The 24,772-nt window shown below is 34.9% G+C and overlaps 1 protein-coding gene across 1 annotated transcript in view; it reads right to left on the minus strand.

The window, feature by feature from the left end:
• Positions 1–11,311: 11,311 nt before the first annotated feature.
• Adss (adenylosuccinate synthetase) overlaps positions 11,312–24,772 on the minus strand; it is a 46,988-nt gene continuing 33,527 nt past the window's right edge. Inside the window, exons 4-10 of the mRNA XM_085948263.1 lie at positions 24,456–24,601; positions 22,390–22,595; positions 17,881–18,035; positions 15,273–15,397; positions 13,986–14,112; positions 11,628–11,748; positions 11,312–11,428 (exon numbers count right to left, since the gene is read on the minus strand). Of these exons, the coding sequence (XP_085804389.1) occupies positions 11,376–11,428; positions 11,628–11,748; positions 13,986–14,112; positions 15,273–15,397; positions 17,881–18,035; positions 22,390–22,595; positions 24,456–24,601 (933 nt within the window). The 3' untranslated portion in view covers positions 11,312–11,375. The remainder of the gene's footprint in view (positions 11,429–11,627; positions 11,749–13,985; positions 14,113–15,272; positions 15,398–17,880; positions 18,036–22,389; positions 22,596–24,455; positions 24,602–24,772) is intronic.

Below are 24,772 nucleotides of genomic sequence, written 5' to 3' on the forward strand. Positions count from 1 at the left end.
AGATATTTATTCATACAAAAAACATTAATTTATTATACCGGCTTTTGTACATTTTTGCTTAATATACGATAAACTGGTTGAGTATGAACAGTAGTTGCTGGCATTATTTTGTCACTTTGTCCCATAAAGGCAACTTCATGCATCAGCTTCTCGGCCAGCAATCTTTGTCCCTGTGACATCGATCGTAGTTTCATGGCCATCATTTTGCCAAAAACATCAAATTCATCTTCAGTCTTGCTTAGTTTGTCGGTGATTAATTCTAACACTTTGTTGGCGCTATCATTCGATTTTTTTCGTTTGAACGATGGGGGTTCTGGTGCTCTATTGAGATTCGACCTTGGAGTAGTCGACAACGTGGATGTTGAAGGCGAATATTCTATCTGTAAATAAAATGTTGATTATTTTTTGTTGCAGTTCCCTGATACGCACGAAGAAATGGAGACGATTGCAGAAGAATTTAATAGTAAATGGCAATTTCCAAATTGCCTGGGCGCAGTTGATGGGAAACACATTGCAATCGTGCCACCTGCAGGCGCCGGCTCCCACTTTTATAATTACAAACATTTCCACAGCATTGTTTTGATGGCGATTGCAAATGCTAATTATGAATTTATTTATGTTGATGTTGGAACAAATGGACGTATTTCTGATGGAGGCGTACTGAGAAAATCTGATTTTTTCAAACGTTTAGACGAAGGCAGATTAAAAATACCTGCACCAAAAAAACCTACTGCTAATTCTGATGCACTGCCATTTGTTTATATTGGCGATGAAGCCTTTGCATTACGTAACGATTTCATAAAGCCGTATTCACAAAGGCAATTAAATCACAGTAAAAGAATATATAATTATCGGACATGCAGAGCCAGGCGAATTATAGAAAATGTTTTTGGCATTTTAGCTGCTAGATTCCGCATTTTTCAAGCTCCAATAAACATGAAAATTGAAAATATCAATACAGTTGTATTAACTTGCTGTGTGCTGCACAACTTTCTTCGTCGCAAATCAACACATACTTATACTCCTTCTCATGACCTTGATAGGGAAAATCCTGAGACAGGTTTAATAGAGCTCGGACTGAGGTCACAGGACACCTTAGCGCCTTTGGAAGCAACGACTAATCGGAACTCGACTGCCAATGCTAAGAAAGCGCGAGGAGATTTCGAAAAATATTTTAATACTACCGGGGCTGTCACATGGCAAGAAAGTATGATAAGCAATAGATAAATTAAACCAATGTAACAATTTAGTTAAAATGTTTTACCTCAATACAATCTTCGTTGTTTAACGAGTTGGAGTAACTCTCATCAGGAGACATGTTTTCCAAATCGTCCACCATGCTGGATATTGAGCTCGATTCTGTAAAACAAAATGTAAATTGTTAAAATACAACATAATACTCAAACTTGTTTTTTATTATCTCTCCCCTAAGTACCCATTCCTTCATACGGTTAATATTGATATTGGTATAATTGGTGTAATCCAGTATATCGGGTATTTTCAAAATGTGTTTTCCGCTGTATTCCTCATAACCAAACTGTACCATTAATTTTGATTGATGATTGACGATTTATTGATTGTCTCTGAAGGAACCTAACTCGAGCGATTTTTGATTTTAAGATCATTTCTTTTCTTCTTCTTTCGACCATGTCCGATCATAATATGGACCTCCACGGAGTGGAGGTTTGTATTGACAGATTTTGTTTTTACGAGAAATGGATGTCAGCCACTTGCTCAACATATTAGGTCCATACTCTGACTCATACACAAATTGAAATTCAATGTGTACTTGTCAGACCCAGGATTTGAACCTGGGACCCGACCACGACTCAATAAGCCGCGCTTCCACCGCCATGATCGTACCTATATATTATTATTTCTTACCTACCTCAGCAAAGAATAAATAATTTTATTGTGACTAGAAATGATTCATAGCTGTATGTTTTAATTGCTTAATAGTAGCTAATCTAATGCGATGTCACTTTCAGAGATACGACAATGTCATAGTCTGCACGTGTATAATAAATAGCTTTAAAGCATTCCCTCGTACCTATATATTATTATTATTTATTACCTACCTCGGCAAAGAATAAGAAATTTTATTGTGACTAGAAATGATTCATAGCTGTATGTTTTAATTGCTTAATAGTAGCTAATCTAATGCGATGTCACTTTCAGAGCTAGGTACGACAATTTCATAATCTGCACGTGTATAATAAATAGCTTTAAAGCATTCCTACGTACCTTCCATTTGGTCGTTCAAGAACTCCAAATTTTTATAGTACCACAGTTTGGGTAGATAAACTGCGTCTGTGCCGGCTCCGCTTCGATATGATGTCCTTACTTTATTTCTCTCCTTTCTGTAACCCGACCTCAATGTCTGTATTTTCTTTTTAACATCGTCGACCCTTGCCTGCGGCTCCACCTTGATTAAAATCTCCAAAAGTTCCGCATACGCCAAGGACTTGGCATCACGATTCTTGTATAGTGGGCTGGTCGTCTTCCACAACGATGGGTTGTCTTTAAAACAACTAATAAAATCTTCCAAGAAACTTTTCGAATGCACTCGTAGATCTACCATTGTTGTTATCGATGTGAGATGTCCGAACACTTTGAATGACAGTAAAATAATGATGGCGCTGTCGTCCGTCGGCATAGATATAAATAATGTGACGGTAAAGCGTGGTGAACGTACGAATTTCAGCGGCTCGGCGAGTAAAATATCAAACATGTTTGAAATCCAACGAGCCTGGTCTGCGGATTAAAAAGTCCGCAGACCTGGGGTGCTCCACGCGAAAAAAAAGTCCGAAGACTGTAAATCGTCTGACTTGCGTGCCAATGGAGCGCCGGCATAAAGGCCGCTATTATCTATGGAGGACTCTCTGAAATTAATGTTAACATTTAGCTGTCTTTTAGTTTTTCCGACTCAATTCTTCTAAAATAAATCAAACAATCCCCTTTTATTTATTTTTATCCATTACAGTATACTAATGTCATTGTAGTCAACACACTTTTATTCACAAAATATAGGTACCTACCTACATCAAATTAGATAGGTAGGTTCCTAAAATGTTGATATTTTCGGAAAATATCGAGCCCTCTGGTCCGAAAATTTCGTGCGCTGAACTAGGTCGGTATGTAGGTACCAACCAGTGTTGCCATCTTTTTCTATGCTGATTATAGTACAATGGCGTAAAAAGTATAGTATTTCTGATAAATGTATAGTACAGGAACATTTTTCGTCTTGAATCCTTTAAAATTATAGTATTTTGGTATATTTGGCGTAAAATTATAGTATTTTACATTTTTCACGGAAGTAAAATTATAGTATTGTACTATAATTATAGTACGGTTGGCATCACTGGTACCAACCAACCTCAATAATTACGTACCTAGGAATGACCAAAGAGATAGAAAGAGGAGTCCAATCTCTTTGGGTATGACAATATTGTAAATTTTGCTAGAAAAAAAATATTTTCTATTATTTGACAAGACATCAATGCACGTGTATATTTTTTCTGTTGAATTGTTTTTAATGACTTATTATGGTTGTGTAATTTTAAAAATCACTAAAAAACCCAAATTTCGATACTGTAATTTCGTAAAAAAAAAAATGAGCAAACCGAGATAAAGGTTATTTTGAAAGAGATAAAAAAACCCTCAACTGTGATTTAAAATGAAATTTCTTAAGTTCGCTGATAATTTTTTTGATCGGAAGAGGTAGGCACCTCCCTACTTAAACTGGACATACATATGCAGAAAAGATCAAATCCACAACCTACTGGTTTTGAGATATTTGAGGAAATAGAAGATTGGATAAATAAAAAATCACAGTAAACTGCCAGCTTTCAAAAGTTATCGTAAAGAATGGAATGAATATCTATCTTGCTAATGATGTCAGTTTATTCGAAATTAACATTTAGTAATTTATGGGGTTGGATCATTTTTGCTTAAATGTATTTTAAGAATTTAAAATGTAAAAAGAATCCAATGATAATTGGATCTTTTATGAATTTCTATTATGATTGGAAACATTCATGAAAGATCCAATCCATAACCTACGTTTTGTTGTATGTAGTAACAACAGAAATTCTCGATCATTTTTTTTGTAATATTAAGTATGTAAAAATTTTGTTTTGTTGTTACCAAAATTTTTTTTAAGGCTATACCTCAGTTGAGACACGGTCTAAAAAGATCGTGGCTAGGCGATGCGCGGATTGCGGGTCGCGGGTGCAATTCATGACTGGCCATGGAAACTTTGCGGCCAAACTGCAGGGGTTTGGTTTGGCAAGACATGGGTCGGGTTGCTCATGTGGACACGACCAGCAGGACGCAGAGCACGTTCTGTGGGACTGTCCACTTATGGGCCCCAAACGAGCGGAGTTGTTTGCCCGGGTCCGACCCCGTTCGGGCTCAATAGGACACGCGGACATGGTGTCAACCGAGGCCAATTTTGCGGCCTTTACTAAATTCGCCAGAACGTACGGGGAGCGGGACACTCTCGACTCCCATCGCGACTCTTCAAATTAAAGTCACTCTGATAGTTGCCATATCAATTAACATCATGCATTCGCACTTCGGTGCAAGGTTGCATCACCAGTCCCGTGCGGCTCTGCTCGGGACAAAACGAGGGCTTAAATTCTTTGATCTGGCACACGTAAGGGTTATGTTAGCCGGCCGCGAATGACGTGGCTGCATATACATAACGGGAGCGGAGGTGGGAGTTTTACACACCATGTTCTATTAGTAACAATATATTCATTAACATGTTTTCTTTTTCAAGTAATTAGGTAACGTTTTTAGTCATCTTTACACGATTTAAGAATTAATACCCCCGTCGCCATCACGAAACAAATTGACGTGTTCCCAGCTCGACCTTCTCTCTCCGAATGCCAGCGAGTCTAAAATTTCGTCGCGCTTATAGTTGAAAATTTTTGCCGTTTCACTGACGTATCGTCTTAACACAATATTTTTAAATAAAACAATTATTAAAATATTTTAAAAAATCAGTGTGTGCGAGTCCAATCTCTTTGGTGTGTGCACTTATGGTTCAAATAGACTATATGACTATCGGGCACATATATGCTAAGAGCGTTTTAGTGTATATGATCAAATCTATGCCATTCTGACATTTATACATACATATTGTATGACAGCTATGACTTCGTATTTACACTCTGTGACACCCTAGTGTGACACAGGACGCCAACATAAGAAACTGGTTTTTCGACATATATATGACCGATCGTCATAGAGTGTATTTGAAGCATTATGTGCACGCGTTAGAAGTTATATTTCTTTGGCGTAACAAAACAAAAACAAAACTTGTGATAACCTAGATTCTTCGACTAGCTCTTAATTATCTTGTTAAATTACACAGTCAAGAAAAGGGGCCGCTTATTGGAACGCCGTTGGCTTAATTCTATACACTTTAACTTATATTACTAAATTATATAATTATTTCTCTTTGTCTTTATTTTTCAGATAACAACAACTGTCACTCTGACGTTTAATCGTTTGCTTACGTAAGGAATTTGCAAATGGCTGACGATAGGTAATAAATTCGATATCTAGGCAACGGAACAATACTTCTACTTGCTAACTTGCGTTTGTATACAGCTGACTGATTCGCAGCTAACTTCATGCTGTCGCGCACTTTCGTAACGGTGTGCGCGCGCAGCTCTCACTTTCACTCTCTACCAAACGCCCCAAAAGAAGTAATTAAAAAAAAAGCTTTAAAAATAAAATAGGTTTATCTATACGAAACTTATTTGGTAAACAAACTATGAAAATGTTTTATTTAAAAAAATATCAGAATGCTTCATCTTCTAGGACAAAGTCTAATGGACCACCATAACCTCCGATGTCATCATTATAGATTCTTCGCAATTTAAATTATCACATAATGATTTAGCATCTGCAGGTATCAGATACCTACATTATTGACAGACAATATAAGTTTTCTCTGTGGCCACAGTGGAATCAAATGCTTAAAATGGATTTTTACCGGCCAGCCCTTCACCATTCGCTTGAAGCGAACTTCTGCTTCGGAACCGTCCATTTTCATGAAAATATAAAAGGTTGGTCTTTTTTATACAATTTTCCCTGGTGTGATCCAATGCCATAGACAATGTTGCCATTGCGAAAGTTAGTTTCAAGAAAGATAAAATGACAATTGGATCTTTTATACAAAAATGCATGTCTTTGGAATCAACGCCAATTATCACTGGACTTCTTTCGCAAAATGTAAAATTTGCATTTTAGCATTATTTTAGAAATGGATTGACGCGAAAGGAATAACTTTACGGGCTGGATCTTTTTTGCATATACGTATATGAGATATTCTCAATCGGATTATTGAATGAATTTAAAACAGATCCAATGAACATTGGATCTTTTCTGCATATATACGTCCGTTACTGTCTATACCAGCGGTTCTCAAACCTTTATTAAAGGGGTCTGTGAGCCATCGAACAATTTTTAAAGGGACCGCCAAGCCGGAAATTCGAAAAAGTTTGAGAACTGCTGCTCTAAACAAAACTATACCTACCTACCTCTTATTGTTCCTTGTTCAAGTTCCCATTGTTTGGTGTAATCAAAATTAATTCCTTGTTAAAAAAAGGAAATCTCTGCATTTGCGATGTTTTATTTTCATTCTAAATTTCATGTTAATATCATGAGAAAGTTTTAGTTAGGTATAGATATGCCACCATAAATTGTCTCGTTTTCGAATTTAGAACTAAGCTCACCACAGTATAAAAAGTATTGAATGATACCTATATCAAAAATCAGCATGTGGCGCTCTCACTAATCGGAAGACTTATAAATTGTTGGAACAAGGTACCTAAATCATATAATTATGTACCTTCACCTTTACTTACTGAAAGGTTCTTGAGAAACCTGACCTAAAATTCAAAATTTCCAAATGGAAAACAGATAAAAACACTAAAAATCTTAAATTATAGACATACTCACAATCTTAGAATTTTCACGAAACCTAATCTCAAACAGTTGTGAAAATTGTGTAAACGTCAAAAATGGTGCTGTGTACTTAGTTTTTTTTCCGGCAGTTTCGCCAATATCGTTCTAGTACCCAGGCCCAGATATTCCACAAGTTCTAACTGCCGTGTGAAAATTCAGAAACTTCAGAACTTTTTTGATCCATACATGCAATCTTGCAACTTGCACAATAATACGTGTTTACACATGCATTTTCTTGTTATGGTCGCGACAATATGTACTGTCAGCAGTAAATCCATGCATGTGTAAACGGGGTATCCACACTACAAATAACCTTTTTCATAGAAAGAATAATTGTGTACTCCATCTTCTCCCTGACCACTCGATAACCGAGATCATTCCCTATATTATCACGCACCGCAATCTGCAAAGCCGCAGGGCTGTATTTTGCATATCACGTTTATAGATTTATGACACGTTTTCATTAGGAAGCTTAAGAAATATTTCCCCAGACATGAAAACTCTTCAAACAATTGTAATAATTTTACTGTGGATCCATTCACCCGCGAGGTGTTTCTATTCATGCTGAAATATGTAATGACACTGTTTTTTTGAGTAGGTAGTCAGAAAATTTTAATGCATTTTGTTTAAGGGCGGACGTGCTCAGCGTGGGTCAAAATGGAGCTTTTTTTCTATTTTCAAAGCATGATCCTTACATACCTTAAACGTTGTAGATAATCTATTTATATAATTTTGAAGCCTTATTATCCTTTATATTTATTTTAAACACTTGATGACTGCATCAAGTATTGTTATTACATAAAATAGTATTCTTTTAAACCTCTTGCTCTAATGTTTTAGAATATAGTCATATTTCAGTACATAAATGTGCAGTGGTGTTAAGATTTTTTAGATTTATTAATTTTTAAATGCATTTATAAAACCATCAGTATAATTTACATAAACATTATTATAGTGAAATATTTATGATAAAAAATTATATTGATAATCTCTGCGATTCCAAATTTGACAAGAATTAGGCATTTTATTATTCAAAAAATGGGCAAGATTAACACATTTGAAGGTAATTCTAAAGATACTAATTATAAGCTATGTCTTTGACCATTCAAGTGTGATAAATATCCTACGAATAATGATTGCTTTATAATAATTATTGACCTAAGGATAAGGTAGTGTTTTTTTGAAATACGCCATTTCTTTTGGCATTACCCAGTGGTTAAGCGACAACATATGGCCGTAGCCATAAATTGCCAAACTATAATTGAAGTAGGGGGTAAAATGATGTTAACGCTCGTGTTTGAACATGTATCGTTTTAAAAAAAAAAAAATCGGTTAGGTACATGTTCAAACACGCGCGTTAACATCATTTTACTCCCTACTTCAATTATAGTTTGTCATACACTATATAAATAATACTTACATAAATACTCAAATCTTGATACACAACCTTTACAATGAAAAATAAATATACACTCCATTTTAAATAAAGTTTTATGAAAATAAATTAACAGTGTAGAATGTTAGTCTCCCGAAATTTGTTTATAAATATATATTTTTATTATGACACATTGGTTATGTTTACAACACATGCTGTTTACTTGGTTGTAGGTATTGAATGACTATGCGCATGCGCATGTACGCTAGAGAACGAAATGAAAAATGAATAATCATAATAAAAGTTGCAACACTCAGTCTTTACCCAACCGGCCCAAGCCACAGCTGAAAATTACAAACCTCTTTCTCCTCTCAAGCATTTAGAACACCCGAACGTCGCCGCGCAAAATAAATTATGTCGCATCGACGGGCAAAACTTCCGTCCCATGCCAAATTAATGCGTTACATTTGCGTACACAACTTTGTCACACGCCAAAAATACACTCTGATCTGTTTTCCCAAACGCGCCTAAAGAAGTATAACTTCAAAAATCACATTTATTTTTATAAAACACATAAAATTTGATAACTATGTTATGTACTATCTTCAGAAAATAATTGTGGAGCGCTTCAGCTTGTTAACTTTTCCATAGGCAGATTGAGCGTCGCAGTTACTGGAAGGGCGGCAAATCAAGTAGAATCATTTGGTATAGTTATAGAAATAGCTACCTAAACTTAGTAATAACGAAAATCTTTCCATTAAAAAAGTCAGCTCACTGGTCGGAAATAAAATGTATCAATTAACATACAAGGTTTAACAGGACTGGATTTTTTTGTCAGGTTCGCGATGTCTCGTTTACTTCCATTGCCCTTCGACGTTCTTGGTGACCAGAAATCGATTTAATTATGCCAAAATCTTTGTATCGCAAAAATGACATGTAAGAAGCCACAGTATTACCGACGTCAAAAAATGGGGAAAAATATGTAGAGATTTACTTTTGTATGTTTGGTATATAATATTTGTTAGTAATGTATCAATACAACACATTTCTTTGATATCGGAGTCATGAGAAAATGATAAAAATACTATATAAAAAATGGGGCGGCATTTTGACGCTGCCTAGGGGTGACATTTTGTCTAGGGACATCACTGTAAGTGCTGGTATTATAACCTATAATGGTTGAAAATTTTGTTTATGTTGGCTTTTGCATTACACACATCGGAGGATGCGAAAAGATTAATCACAGATCGCAAGGAGAGTAATGAAAAGCTACAATAAAATATGGAAAAGCAGTGACACCAAAATAGACCAAAGTCGCCTAGTAAAATCAATGATATTCTTCATCTTTCTTTATGAAGGTCATACTCGCGGCTTATCAAAGATCTCCCACATCACCATATCACCTCGAGTGCAATCTACCATGGTGTGGAGTTTGTCGAGGGCTTTCCATATTTCGTATCCGAGACTGGCTGTGGGGAGGAAATACCCTGCTACATACCCATGTCAAGAGTCAATGTAACGATTATTTTATTTTCAATATGAGAAATTGTTATTATCTCCCACAAATATTGTAAGTTGATCAATACAGTAGCTAGCAAGTAAATTCGCATGTATAGGTAGATGTCACGCAATTTCCATTACGCGATATCACGCATCGGGAATTTATAGCAATATGACCTTTATTGTAATGGCGTTAGAGCAGTGTTTCTAATGTCAATGTTCATTTGAGCAAACCCGTTCGAACCGAACCATTCGGCAGACCCAACAAAAAGCATCAGGAATTTATAGCAATATCACCTTTATTGTAATGGCGTTAGAACAGATTATGTCATTCGGCAGACCCGACAATAAAGTGAGTGTCATTTTCTTTTCCAGATTCGTCCATATTAATGTCATTGATTCTCCCATATTTAAAGCATCTTTTTGAATACTGAATATAGACTTAGAAATATTAAATTAAGACGCACACGATGGGGTGATAATGTTACAAAAGATGCCAACCAGATACTAAAAATCAGGAACTGGAAAAGACGTGCGGAGGACCGTTCCGGCTGGAGGACAGCGGTGGAGGAGGCCAGGGCTCGACTTGAGCTGTAGCGCCATCGAAGAAGAAGAAGAATATTAAATTAAGAACATAGATATTAGAAAATTAAATTAGATCAAGAGGGACTCGAACCCCATATCTTTCCACTTTCCTGGTGACTGTTCAATCCACTGCGTTATTGGTCTGCTTGTCGTTATTTGGTGCCTTGCTCGAGGCAAATCAACAGACAGTGAAAAGATGTGAGGTCCACTTGGTCTTTGAGGATTTTTTATAATACGTATGTTTTTTAAGACGTTATATAAAAATTATATATTAAGAAAACATGATATATATTGATATTATTGTAACGGAGTAAAAAGTCGAATGTATGAAATTATTTTTCATGAAAATGGAAAAAATGGTGAAATGAGAAAGATTCAGAAAACTCCATATAAACAAAATGTCGGCCAATGAGTGCTTATTGGAGAAAGTTTATATTTTATCAAAATCTACATCATCTACTACCTACACTCTACAGTACAGGGATTTTATGAGAACCTAATACATTCTTCTAGTTGCCCTAGTATGAAAATATCATTATTCATTATTTAAATTTAGTAAGAATGTGAAAATTCTAAAAGGAATTGCCATTACCATGTATGTAGGTACTATTAAAAAATAATCAAAAACAATTTTCTTTTATTGATTATAAAGCAATATAAAAAATAATCAAAAACAATTTTCTTCTATTGATTATAAAGCAATATACCTACATAAGCTTATGAGTGCCTAATACATTTTCCAGTGCATTGATAAGAATGTAGTGAATATTTGAAAAGTAGATAATATATATAGTTGCACTCGTTTAGTCCTCAGCACCTCAATTATTATTTATGTCATTGTGTAACTATAACTTGAAATAAGACACTAGGTATGGTTTTCCATATTTAATTACATTTTTAACATGATTTTATTGTAACAATGATTATTGGACAATCAATTAATGCAAATGGTGGACTCGCGATCTTTTCCAACTCCCACCCATTTAACTGAAACAAAACAAAAATACACATTATGAATTAATAATCGTTGAAAAATAACTACGACTTGCTTTTCCCTCCATCGCCCATCACGTCTCCTCAGATCTCCACAGCCTACCTCTACTCTTCACCATTGGCAGTACTGTCAGTTTGCATGAATTTGCATTGCTAGAATAAATAAGTGTAAATAAAGATTATGGTACTTTACCTGGTATTCCGAGGAACTCTTCAATCCTCTTGATGTACAATTTCGCATTGGCTGGAAGTTTTTCAAAGTCCCTAATTTCATCAATATCACATAGCCAGCCATTTAGAGTTTCGTATATTACCTATAAAGATAAAAAAAAAAATGAATGTAACAGTTTTCTTCACCTAGCTCAGGGATGGCGAACCTATGGCACGATTTTGCATGGCACGCGAATTTTTCATTTTGAAAAGAAAAGAAATCATTTTATATATTATACCTATACAAATAAATATATACTGCTTAAGTTGGTTCTTACTTATATTATGCTATTAAAATATAATGACGACATAGCCATGCGTATTTTATTCGGTTTTTCATATTATATTTACCAATCGATGCGCAAACGGAAACGACGAAATTCATGCATAAATGACAAATCGCATTGTATAAAAAATAGCAGGCAAATCCTTTTCAAGATAACCATTACGATTAATGTAAATATACAATTGCATAGGTCAGTCCTTAGGATCGGGCAATACAAATATAAATATTTAATCAACAAACCTTATGAAATTAATTATCGGCAGTCATTCAAATATAATAACTGCTTGTTATTTTGACTCAAACGTAATCTCTAAAAATGGAAAACCGTTCAGTGATGGAGAATATAATATGAAAGAAAAGTGGTTCAAATGCTTCCACGATCTCGTTGAGAATTTTGAAAAACAAGACAAAAATATTCAAAGAATAAAAGGTATGCCTTCGGCTAGAAATACGGTGACAGATAGAATATCAAGAACTCAATTGTAGTTTTTAAACTTTTTTAATAGAATTTTTAAAAGCTATTTTTTTAGAAAAATTTTAAAAACTTTTTTTTTGCCATGAAAAACTGCTTGGCACGTCAAGACAGTCGAAAAATATTGTTTGGTAAATTTTGGCACGCATTCGTAAAAAGGTTCGCCATCCCTGACCTGGCTAATAATATTTAGATTCAAATATACAAATACATGTAGGTACTTGTGTATGCTGTAGCTAAAATAACATGTAAGTAAATCAGACATACATTGAAGATAAACTAGTGCTGTATGATGAAAATTTACATTAACACTCTAATTTTGTATTTCATTAATAATTGCCAGCAGCTCTATTCCAACATAACACTCAACTACTAAATCAATAAAAATATTGATAATAATGCTACGACACATTCCAAGAGTTAACAATCTCGAGGTATGAACCGTCAAAGGATACATTTCTTAACGGCTACTCTGGCAGCTGCACGAATTAGATGGAGTGAAATAAATGACAACCATTATAACTTGAGTTGCAAGGGGATATGGAAAATTAATACTCACATTGTGAAACTAGCACCACCGGGCCTCAAGTTATGGTTGTCGTCTTACATCATGTCATTGATTATGCGACATATTTTCAACAAATTGCAAAGCATTTTTGTACAATGTAATAGATATAAAGCAAACGTAACATTATATTATAAACGCTATACTATAATGCAACAATAATTACTTACCGCAATATAATGTATACATAATTCAAATTTCTTTTTCGATTTATGTTAACCAAACGTCAAAGTGAAGAAGACAGCAGAGGAGATAAAAATCCGCCTTATCTCCGGGAATAAATGCTGGCATGCCTGCAAGCGACTGGTGGGGTCGAAAATTCTAGGCCGAAGAAGTAAACTTCTTATATATAAAACAATTATAAGGCCAGTGGTCACTTACGGCTGTGAGACTTGGTGCTTAACTCAAAACGAGGAAAACAAATTAGCTGTCTTCGAGCGCAAAATACTCCGCAAAATTTTTGAACCCACGTTGGAAAATGGGAACTACAGAATAAAAATGAACCATGAATTGGAAGAGCTGATTGAACAGCAAACAATCATAAGGTACTGAAAATCCCAAAGACTACGATGGGCGGGACATGTGGAGAGGATGCCTGAAGTTAGAGCGCCAAGGAAGAGACCCAGAGGCCGTCCAAGAAGGAGTTGGGCTGACGCCGTAGAAGTGGACTGGCTTCATATAGGAAGACCCGGTAACTGGAGAAGTGTGGCGAGAGACCGGAGTGAGTGGAGAGCGGTTGTGGAGGAGGCCAAATCCCACCCCGGGATTTAGCGCCGTGGAAGAAGAAACGTCAAAGTGAAAAAGAAAATATGTCATTGGTACATATTTATGTTTATATTCTTTTTAACACAACAACAGGATATGACAGTAGTGTAGTAGCTGAGTTATCTCAGATCAAGAAAACTAATGAAAAAAATGTCATGGTGTGAACTAGTTGGAATAGAACTGCAGATGAGCTCAGGGACCTTACAATAATTTTAGTTACTTTTATGGTGATTCTCAAAGAAATAAAGAATACCTCAACTTCAGCTAATTCAGCGATCGATGACGGATAATGATCTATTTTCACTCCATTAATTTTGTATCCTATACCGACTTGAATTTCTTTCAGTTTATCCAATATGTCCAGTTTCGTCAAACAGAGTCTGGAAAGAAAGAAAATTAAATGTGATCAAACGCATGATAAAGTAAGAGAGCAATGCATTCAAATAACATATTGAGATCTGTCATGTCTTGTCGGTCACTGGTCACGTATTCTGAAACGTGTCCGGAAATTTCTACATATGCAGTTCGCCGTATCACACTTCATCGTGAACTTTTGTTTTGGAAATATATGGTCGTATATTAAAGACCGTCCAGCCTCTTTGGGTCGTATAGTGCTGAGATAAAATTCATGTCTAAATAAAACACAGTTCTTGTCGGAGGTTAACAGCAAACAAATTTTGAAAATAGCCAATATACTGGATTATTTGTCAGGTTAGGTAAGTTACGTTTTCATTTTTGAATTCAATAAAAACTACCGAAATACAAGGAAAAGACTGTAGAAAATAGATATGTAATTAAATTAGAAATACAGAACGCGTAATTTTTTCATCTCGGTACTATAGAGATGACCGTATAGTATACGGTCATCTCTTTCCGATAAGAAAGCTCACGGCGAACTGTGCTACGGTGAAAATGTAATATGAACAATTTACATGTAACCATTCTGAAATACCATTCAGACAATTTCTTGAAATGGTTACTATTCAAATTCATTTATTTTTACATAATATAGTGAACTTTACAAATTATAATGTCAAGACATTCACATAAACAGAAGCATCATAAAGAAGTACACGGAAGTACACTGAATGAGCTAGGTAAACCCTATTTAAAAAAATTATAAAACAACATCCACCTAAACTCATCCCAACACAAGCAATAATATATTAAATATATCAATATCTGAAGCGATTTGGTTGAACAGTTATTATTTAGAACTAAGCAGAACTTCCATCCAAGGATATAATTTAAAAAAATACTTAAATTCTTGTTAACTATTAGAAACTTTATGCTGGCATCTATAATTTAGGAATGTGCCTAATGTAAAATAAGAGAAAAAGATCGCCATATGAAGTTGGTACCTGACCCATCATCATTATTTTACCGCGCCAAGGATAGTGTATTACATAAAACCGGTGCATATAGCAGATGACAATGGTAGATGGCACAGTTCAACCAACCAGACGACCGTAAGTGCACAAACCTGGTATGGGCCTCTAAAATAAACCAATGTAATATTAGTAGACAAAATGAAACTCACGCGCTGTAACCGTTGACCAGAGCCGTGTACTTAACCACCTCAAGGTCCAGCCAACCGCATCGCCGGATTCTTTTAGTGGTTACACCAATTTCTGCTCCTCTTGATTGGAGTTGGTGTCCAATTTCCTGTAAAAACATGAGATATTCAAATAAACGTGTTCCCTACGATTAAACTATTTGTATTAAATGATACTAACCTCCCGGACTTCAAAGGAAATAAAAACAGGCCTTCCTTTATGCTGTCCTCAATAAGAAACGTAAAAAGCTAATCACTCTCAGTAATCCGCCGCTCAATTATACGACAACTACTATAATTCGCCGGTATTCGATTGTCAAATCCAGTAGTCCGCCCCGTACAAGTATACAACGCAGATGAGGCGGGTTTATTTTGGAAACTTCTCCTTCGTAAATGTATGTTCATCGCGAAGAAAGTGCCCAAGGACCGCATCACAATAATCATTCTGTGCTCCAATGCAACTGGTTGTCCAGTGATTTACTGTTCAATATTTAGTTAATAAACTTAGTTTATAAATAATTACAAGATAAAAAGAACTTTTTATATATGTTTTTAAATTTTCTGTTGAATTATATCAACTTAACTTGACTAGCTTAAACGATCAAAAAAAATTGTATTTGATAGAAACAATACTGAAATGTCATTTTGACACTCATATTGATTTCCATAGTAACGCACGTATATATTAATAATTTAATTGTTAGGACCCTAGCAACCAATAATAGTGGGATTGGATTACGGATTTCTTCTGAAATAACTTTTCATACAAAACAGAATTAACTGAAAATGAATTTAATTCTACTTAAAAATGGCTAAAAGTATTAAAACAATGCATTGGCACGTTTTCTGATATGTTCTAAAAGTTTTAAATGTCTAGCTAGTCGGGAAGTTAGTTAAAAATCAATTGCAAGATTTGTACCGGACAAACAACCACTGGACAAATAAGAATACGACCTAATAAAAACGTTGCAATATGTATGATTTAGTAAATACTTGATTTTGATTATAAATAAAACCGTAATCTCAAAATAACTATTTTTACGAAATACATTTTTAATTTTTACCATATTTTGTTTGTATGCACTATAATCCGCCACTTTTACTAATTGGACACTTGTCTAGTTTTTGGGGTGGCGGATTACTGAGAGAGTTGCCGTATATCATTTAATAATAGCACAGATCATTGATATACTCAATGACATTAATATGGACGAAGCATCTAGAAAATAAAATGACACTCGCTTTGTGTCAGGTCTGCCGGATGGCGAAATTCATATTTTAATATCGGTATCCTACGCTCAAATGAACATTCTGCTTGCAAGCGGTCTGGCGACACCGCTGGGTCTGCCCATACAAAATTTCTGACTGTCAGGTTTCGACTCCACCGTTATTATTGTGTTACAAAATGCCAATGTGCCTAGTTAAAAATTGTAAAAAAAATCTACTAAACACTCCAAGAAAGATGGGATATCACTTTTCATGTGTTAGTATTATTTATTATTTATAAAATGCCATTTTAAGATAATGTTTATTCAATGCAATTGAATGACAGAAACCATTGGACAGTCGCCTGTGATGCGCTGGCTCACTTGCGTCTAATCTCCGAAAAGTCGTAAGTAACCGAGAATCTGTTTCTAACGCAATGAGTCATGACACTAATACGCCATTACAATAAAGGTTATATTACTATAAATTCTCGAAGCTTGTATCGCATAATGGAAATGGATACGTCATATGGTCACGTGACATCGACCTATACATCTGTGAATGACTTTCATGCACAATTTCTCGTGCGCGCCGGTATGAAGTGAGTTGTCCATTTAATATGTCATTGGATATACTACTAGATGAGGAGTTCCCATACAAGTGTCATTTTAAAAATGTACCACAAAAGATATTACGAATATCGTCTTATAATATTTCCTTGTAGGTATAATGCGTTAAGACCGTTAACATGGATTCCCGAATTTCACCCGTATTGCCCTGGCTGTAAAACTAAATTTGCGTTCTTGGAATAGTGAACCTAAGGGTACTGCAACCCAAAGCAGACAGAGCAAGTCGTCATGCGCTGACTATTAGTTAGAGTAAGATGCACGCTAGTCGGGCTTACTCAGTAAGTTTTAACATTGGCCGAGTCGCTGAAAATCGGGCGTCATTTTAAGAAGCATATGATTCATCCAGTAGTATATCAATGGCACAGATACAAAATTAATACAAAGAATAAGAACTGCAACATTTTGTTTAAAATATCTTCCATTTTTCTAAATCAGAGCAACTCACTATTCCTGTTCCTCTGCTCCTCGCCCCTTCTTAACATTGTCTCACCTGTGAGTGGGATAAACTCTGTTGAATAGGCCATGTCTCAAGGATGAAAAAGACCCAGCTACCCAAGAGGTTTCTCTTTAATATACCGGAAGTTAAGGGAAACGTAAAACTTACGATAAACAGATAGTGATGTTTACTGGCGGTGGCCAAGACCCGTAGCTGATAATAATGACACCAATAAATACCATGTCAGTTGAGGACAAAAGCAAGTTTTGAAACATGAAATATATTTTTGTGTTACGAATTGAAGTGATGAGAAAAAAACTACCTCTTTGAGTTCAGTGGGGAAGGGGCCGTCTCCAACGCGGGTGGTGTAGGCTTTCACCACTCCGATCACGTCACCAATCACTTTGGGGGGAAGTCCCAGTCCGGTGCACACGCCTCCTATGCTGCAGTTCGACGATGTCACGTACGGATATGTTCCTGAAAACCAAAAAAGTGGTAAGCATTTAATACACCCAACAATTCCATTACTTATCCAATCTAAGAAATATAATCCTGAAGTTCATATTTTCAAACATATATTGAGTCATTTAAACAAAGTAAATTATCATTTACTGACTCTCCGCACTATGTGTTAGAGTAAGATAGAATTTCGACGGCTGAATTAAATATTTTTAGTAAACGTTGCCGGTAAAAATGGATTTGACTGATTACATTCATTTAAAAACTGCAAGCATTGCTAAAATTTATTGTTTTTGTGTTAAATATATTTAGTGGTAATTATTTTTACTTATTTTAGTAGAACATAATATGGTTAACTATGTTGTGTTTAAATTTGGTAGCCGTACTGAGAAGTATAACGTTTCATAGGTAAGTTGATAATGATAAAATCGAGGTTCTACATACTGTGTGTTATATACAACAAACACACGGCTTCATTTTGCCGAAAAATAAGCGCTCTCTATATATCATTACTCAGAGGTTGAACCTCTTGGATTATACTGTGCATCCAAAAACATGTACTGGCTGAAAAACTGAGCGATGCTGCATTGACAAAAATTGAAGACAGAGTATTTTTTATCGATGTCCAAGAATGCGCGGATATTGAAAATCAATACAGGATTCTGAACCCTCGTTTCTCTGACAAGCCTGATCAGGATTCCGTGACTAGTTTTGAAAGCATGATGAATTGAATCAAAATAATTTCAATAATCAAGGATATCAACATGACCAATTACTAAAAAAAATGAAGTGCTTCGAAAGTTTAGTTTGATTAGATATACATTTTTTTTGTAATCAGTTATGCTCCTTAAGTCCTTAACACATTCGGGGAGACATGTTAGACACACGCAATAATAATCTCCTATATATTATTATCCTAAGAGATTTTGGAAAACGCACTAACAGCTCATTTAAGCGACATTTTATTGTTATTTTTACATCTTCACTTCGAAATGTGCGCTACCGATTCATCTACCGATTGAATTGAACACATTTCAGAAATTTTGCATGATTTTACATGTACGTGATGTTTATATCCGATATTTTCTTACACACCGTATACAATCGCCATATTTACTGTTTACGCCTCACAGAATGACGTCTTCGTCGCTTAAGACCTTCTAATCCTTTATTTGACAAACGGATTCGATTATTTTTATTCAAATATCGTAATGTAGGCATTGGCGCACTTTTTTCCGGTGAAAAAGCCATAATCTTGGTACAATTTACTACGTATATCTTTTGACAGCGGGGTACGCCACTGACGGCCATTTCATAGATAACGTGATATTCCAAATTTGATTTTCTTAAAATACTTTGTGGCTGTTCACTCAATCTTTTTTTATTGAATAATTACCTAGGCTACTAATTTCCATAGATCAGATAGTCATATTAAACTAACAAAGTTGCCATTGCAAACAATAAAAGAAATTAATACGAATTGTTATAGGCATCAAAATGTGTGATATTGTAAATATCTACCTATTTTTATCGTCCCTATCATCATCAATCTTGACCTATCTATTGCTGGATGAAGGCCTCCTCAGCCTTATTCTACTCCTTACTTACACATGAATTGTTATATTTATCAAAATCAGTGATATTATATGATTATCTACCTATCTATATATAATGCCATTATTATCACGAGCCTCAATAAATCCACTGCTGGATGAAGGCCTCTCTACGTTGATTGTATTCTTGACAGTATTGAATTTCTAATGCTATTTATCTACATATTCATATCGTCATCATCAACCAGGATCAATCCACTGCTGGATGAAGAGTTCCGCAACCTGATTCTACTACTATTGGTTTAACGAATTTGTGATATTATACATATTTCTATCCATCTTATCATCATCGACTTGAACCAATCCACTGCTGGATAATGGCCTCCCTAGCCTGAATCTACTCCTTTCTGTCATATGAATTGCTGTATTTATCAAAATCGGTGATACTATATTTATCTACAAATTCATATTGTTATCATCATCATCATCAACCAGGATCAATCCTCTGCTTAATAAAGACCTCCATAGACTGATTCTACTCCTTTTTGTCATATGAATTTCTGTATTTATCAAAATCGGTTATATTATATTTATCTACATATTCATATCGTCATCATCATCATCATCATCACACCGACCTGAACCAATACACTGTTTAATAAAGACCTCCCTAGCCTGATTTTACTCCGTTCTGTCATATGAATCCCTGTATTTATAAAAATCGGTGATATTATATTTATCAGCATATTCATATCATCATCATCATCAACCAGGATTAATCCACTGCTTAATAAAGACCTCCCTAGCCTGATTCTACTCCTTTCTGTCAAATGAATTTCTGTATTTATCAAAATCGGTGATATTATATTTATCTACATATTCATATCGTCATTATCATCATCATCAACCTGAACCAATCCTCTGCTTAATAAAGACCTCCATAGACTGATTCTACTCCTTTTTGTCATATGAATTTCTGTATTTATCAAAATCGGTGATATTATATTTATCTACATATTCATATCGTCATCATCATCATCATCATCATCGACCTGAACCAATCCACTGCTTAACAAAGACCTCCCTAGCTTGATTCTACTCCTTTCTGTCATATGAATTGCTGTATTTATCAAAATCGGAGATATTATATTTATCTACATATTCATATCGTCATCATCATCGACCTGAACCAATCCACTGCTTAATAAAAACCTCGCTAGCCTGATTCTACTCCTTTCTGTCATATGAATTTCTGTATTTATCAAAATCGGTGATATTATATTTATTTACATATTCATATCGTCATCATCATCATCATCGACCTGAACCAATCCACTGCTTAATAAAGACCTCCTTAGCCTGATTCTACTCCTTTCTGTGATATGAATTTCTGTATTTATCAAAATCGGTGATATTACATTTATCTACATATTCATATCGTCATCATCATCAACCAGAATCAATCCACTGCTGGATGAAGGGTTCCGCAACCTGATTCTACTACTATATTATACCTATTTCTATCTTCCTTATCATCATCTACATCTGTATAAAGGCCTCCCATGCCTGATTCTACTCCTTTCTGTCATTTGAATTGCTGTATTTATCAAAATCGGTGATATTATATTATATCTATTTATATTTCCATTATCATTATGAGCCTGAATCAATCAATCAATGAAGGCCTCTCTTAAGTTGTTTGAATTTCTGTCGGTCATATGAATTGCTGTATTTATCAAAATTGCTGATATTATATTTACCCATTCATAATATCGTCATTATCATCATCAACCGAGATTAATCCACTGCTGGATGAAGGTTATTCCAACCTAATTCAACTCTTCTTGGTCATATAAACTGCAATATTTTTTTAAATTTGTGATTTTATATACCTACCCATTTATATCGTCATTATCGTCATCAACCTGTATCAATCCACTGCTGGATGAAGGCCTCATTAAGCTAATTCCATATCTTTAGGTCTTATAAATTCCTATTCTTATCAGATATAATATGTATTGCTTCATTATTTATCAACATTTGTGTCGATATGAATGTCCCGCACCGGGAAACTATATTGTTTAAGGTTAATTTTTAAATCAAAATATGTTTTTTAAAATATTATTCTATGACTCCAAGCATTTATTTTTTATAGACAATGAAACAAAATAATGTTTAAATTTATTTTTTATGCTGCTAACCTTTTTCTATTATGTAAATGGGACCCGTATGAGATTAATATTCGCGTTATATTGGATCGCTATTTATGATAATCACAATTGAGATGTATAATTATTTATCATATTTAAATGCACATACCTACACATATATTGTATTAAAATTAAAATAACAGTGGTAGCAATCGGCGATTGCCAGCTGTTCTGCTAAACCTAGCAGCCTGAAATGATGTCAGACGATATTGAGAAGGCCAGACTCCAGAATAGAACACGCACATGACTCCAAATTTGTATTGGCAGTGACGACATGCAGATCGTAAAACTGACAAATCAGCTAAATTTTCAACTGTCTGACGTGAATGAAAATCCATCCCGAAGAGAAAACTATGGCGCCGTCTATACATACTTTACAATTATTATATTAAAATCCAACACCAAGTCACTATGAAGAAAAGCTGTCTGCAAGACCTAGCGAGACAGACTGGCGAGAGCCAGCTGGCTCAGCTAGTAAACAATAAAAATTGCTCCGCCTACGTCCTACACTCAGAAAGAAATCACATCTCCACACTATAGTGTTAAAGAGGTTGCTCTGACTAGTTTCATCAAACCCAACGTTAATGAATAATATTGTGAAATACATACCGAAATCAATGTCTAACATGGCGGCATTGGCCCCTTCAACCAGGATCTTCTTGCCATCCTTGAGAGCGTTGTGCAGCAGAGTGACGGTCTCCTTGACCATAGGCCGCAGCCTCACCGCGTACTCCTCGCACTTCTTCAAATCCGACTCCTCGTCTACCGTCAGGGAGGGGAACATCAACTGGTATTGCTTCAGCAGCGTCTTGTACCTAATCAGAGCATCCTCATTTTCACACACTTAATCGAATAAGACAACTTCTACTCCCTACAAATTACTTTAGTATCAAAGAAATATACAGCTCAGCCATATGAATATTTAAATGAGAGTTAACACCGTGCAAAACTGTGTCAAAGATTACACATTTTTTATCAAGATTATTTCTTATAGGTATGTCTGAAGATTTTTGAATTACGTATGTTACATTTTAAAATCTTGTCTCTGAAATATTCAAAACTCAATAAAAATCCAATTTATTTATACACATTAAATAATTCAATGCAAGACTTCATTGAATTGAATTCCAGATGCATGTGTGCGTTCTATTTATAGACGTCAGGTCTTCAGTGTCCAAGACCAAAGTCACGCAACACGATTGTATAAGTTTGTTGTTTTATGTTGTTTACACCCATTCAAATGTCTCATCAAAGAAGCATTTTCGAAAATGTTTTGACATTTGAAACATTTGATTTAAAAAAAAAAAATCTTTCAAAAATGTAAAATCAAGGGTTTCATTACATATATTTAATTATCAATAACCATGTCCCTGGTTTTTCGTACAAGGTGGTTGTTAGTAATTTTTGAACAATCACAAACACCCAGGTTTTGAGAAAATCACATATGTAATTATATTGCATCTTCGCCGGGAATCGAACCCAGAGCTGCCGGATGGAAGGCCAGCGCTTTACGCACTTCACCACGAGAGCCGCCTTACCTATAAGGTTGGTACACTTTACGTATGTTCAATAAAGAATTGTGCATTCTTAAATCTTGTATATTATTCTTTGAATAAAATAGATTTTAAATAAAAAAAACTTTTCTATAAAATACCTAATAATATTCTTAAGGTAATGTAATAAGCGTAATAAAATGATACATATCTAACTTCTAGATTTCAAAATCTAATCTAATCTATAACTTAAATAATCTCGTAAATAAGTGCTCACTAACTACCCAAGTTAACCTTCAATGAGTACTTTGACCAAAACAATAGTCAGTTAAAATATAATCCAAGGACTCTTAATAATATTTGTGCCATGTTATCGGATGTTCACTTTTTGGTAACGTCTGCACAAAGTGTCGTTCATATTAACAGACTTTTTTACGAATTTTCTGAATTTATATTGTTAACAACTAGCCCAATTCGTTGAGTCCTTGCTCTGGATCATACGCATGTTGAAAAAAGAACATGTGATGCGAGAATCGAATCCACATTTCTTATTCTTCTATATTCTGGTTCTGCCACATCTACCCCTGCATAGCTGTGTCGTCGCCATCCCACTTAAATTAGCATTGATTTTCGGCGTCAGCCAGAATACAGACATTGCACTGCACTCCACCGTGGGTTTTAATATGATATACAAAAATAAAAATTAAATAAAACCAACTCACTTTCCTTCTTCAAGATTAAAATTGAGCTGTTAAGTGCAACAAAAGCCCAAGCCCAAAAATATGATATTGAAAATTTTTAATTAAACAAATTTTTATTTAATAAATAATAATAATATGTAAGTACAATTAATTTAAAAGTAAACACATTAACAACCCAAGCTGAATTGGTTTTTGTTGCAATATCAGTGGGACATAAATTTCAAATGCAAGTATGAAATTTACACTGCAAAACGATTTCAATACAACAATCGGTTGGATGTTAATATTGATTAAGACGAGACGATTTCAAATATGTCTACAACTCAGATTCAGTTAAAAAGTGGGTTGCGCTGTTGTTGCACTGAGCAGCTCAATTATTGGTTACAGTAAAGTAGAGAGATAGGTAGGTTTAAATCAGAACAATGTATAAAAACCTCAATTATTCACAGAATGCATTGTTTATAAATCCATAGTCGTTTACTTTTCTTGGAATTCACCAGTCGTGTTGACGAGATCCGCCATCCGCAGTCCGTTACGGCTCGCTTTAGACGAGTACGCCGGGCCGATCCCCTTTTTGGTCGTGCCCAAAGATTTCTTGCCCTTTTCGGCTTCTTGCAAGGCGTCCACCTGATAATTTAAATAATACACAATCAGGCATAAAATTTTGATCAATTTTCAATGGAGATTTTGGAAAAATATTAAAAGAAATAAGTGACGATGGAAGATGGCGAAGAAGGCTTTATACTGGTGATATTCCAGCTGGGTTCAGCGGAACTCTAGGGTTTCATGGATTGTTTT

The sequence above is a fragment of the Rhyacophila brunnea genome, unplaced genomic scaffold (genome assembly GCF_057557595.1).
Source record: "Rhyacophila brunnea isolate RB1 unplaced genomic scaffold, BYU_Rbru_1.0 scaffold_20, whole genome shotgun sequence".
In the NCBI taxonomy this organism is placed as follows: domain Eukaryota; kingdom Metazoa; phylum Arthropoda; class Insecta; order Trichoptera; family Rhyacophilidae; genus Rhyacophila; species Rhyacophila brunnea.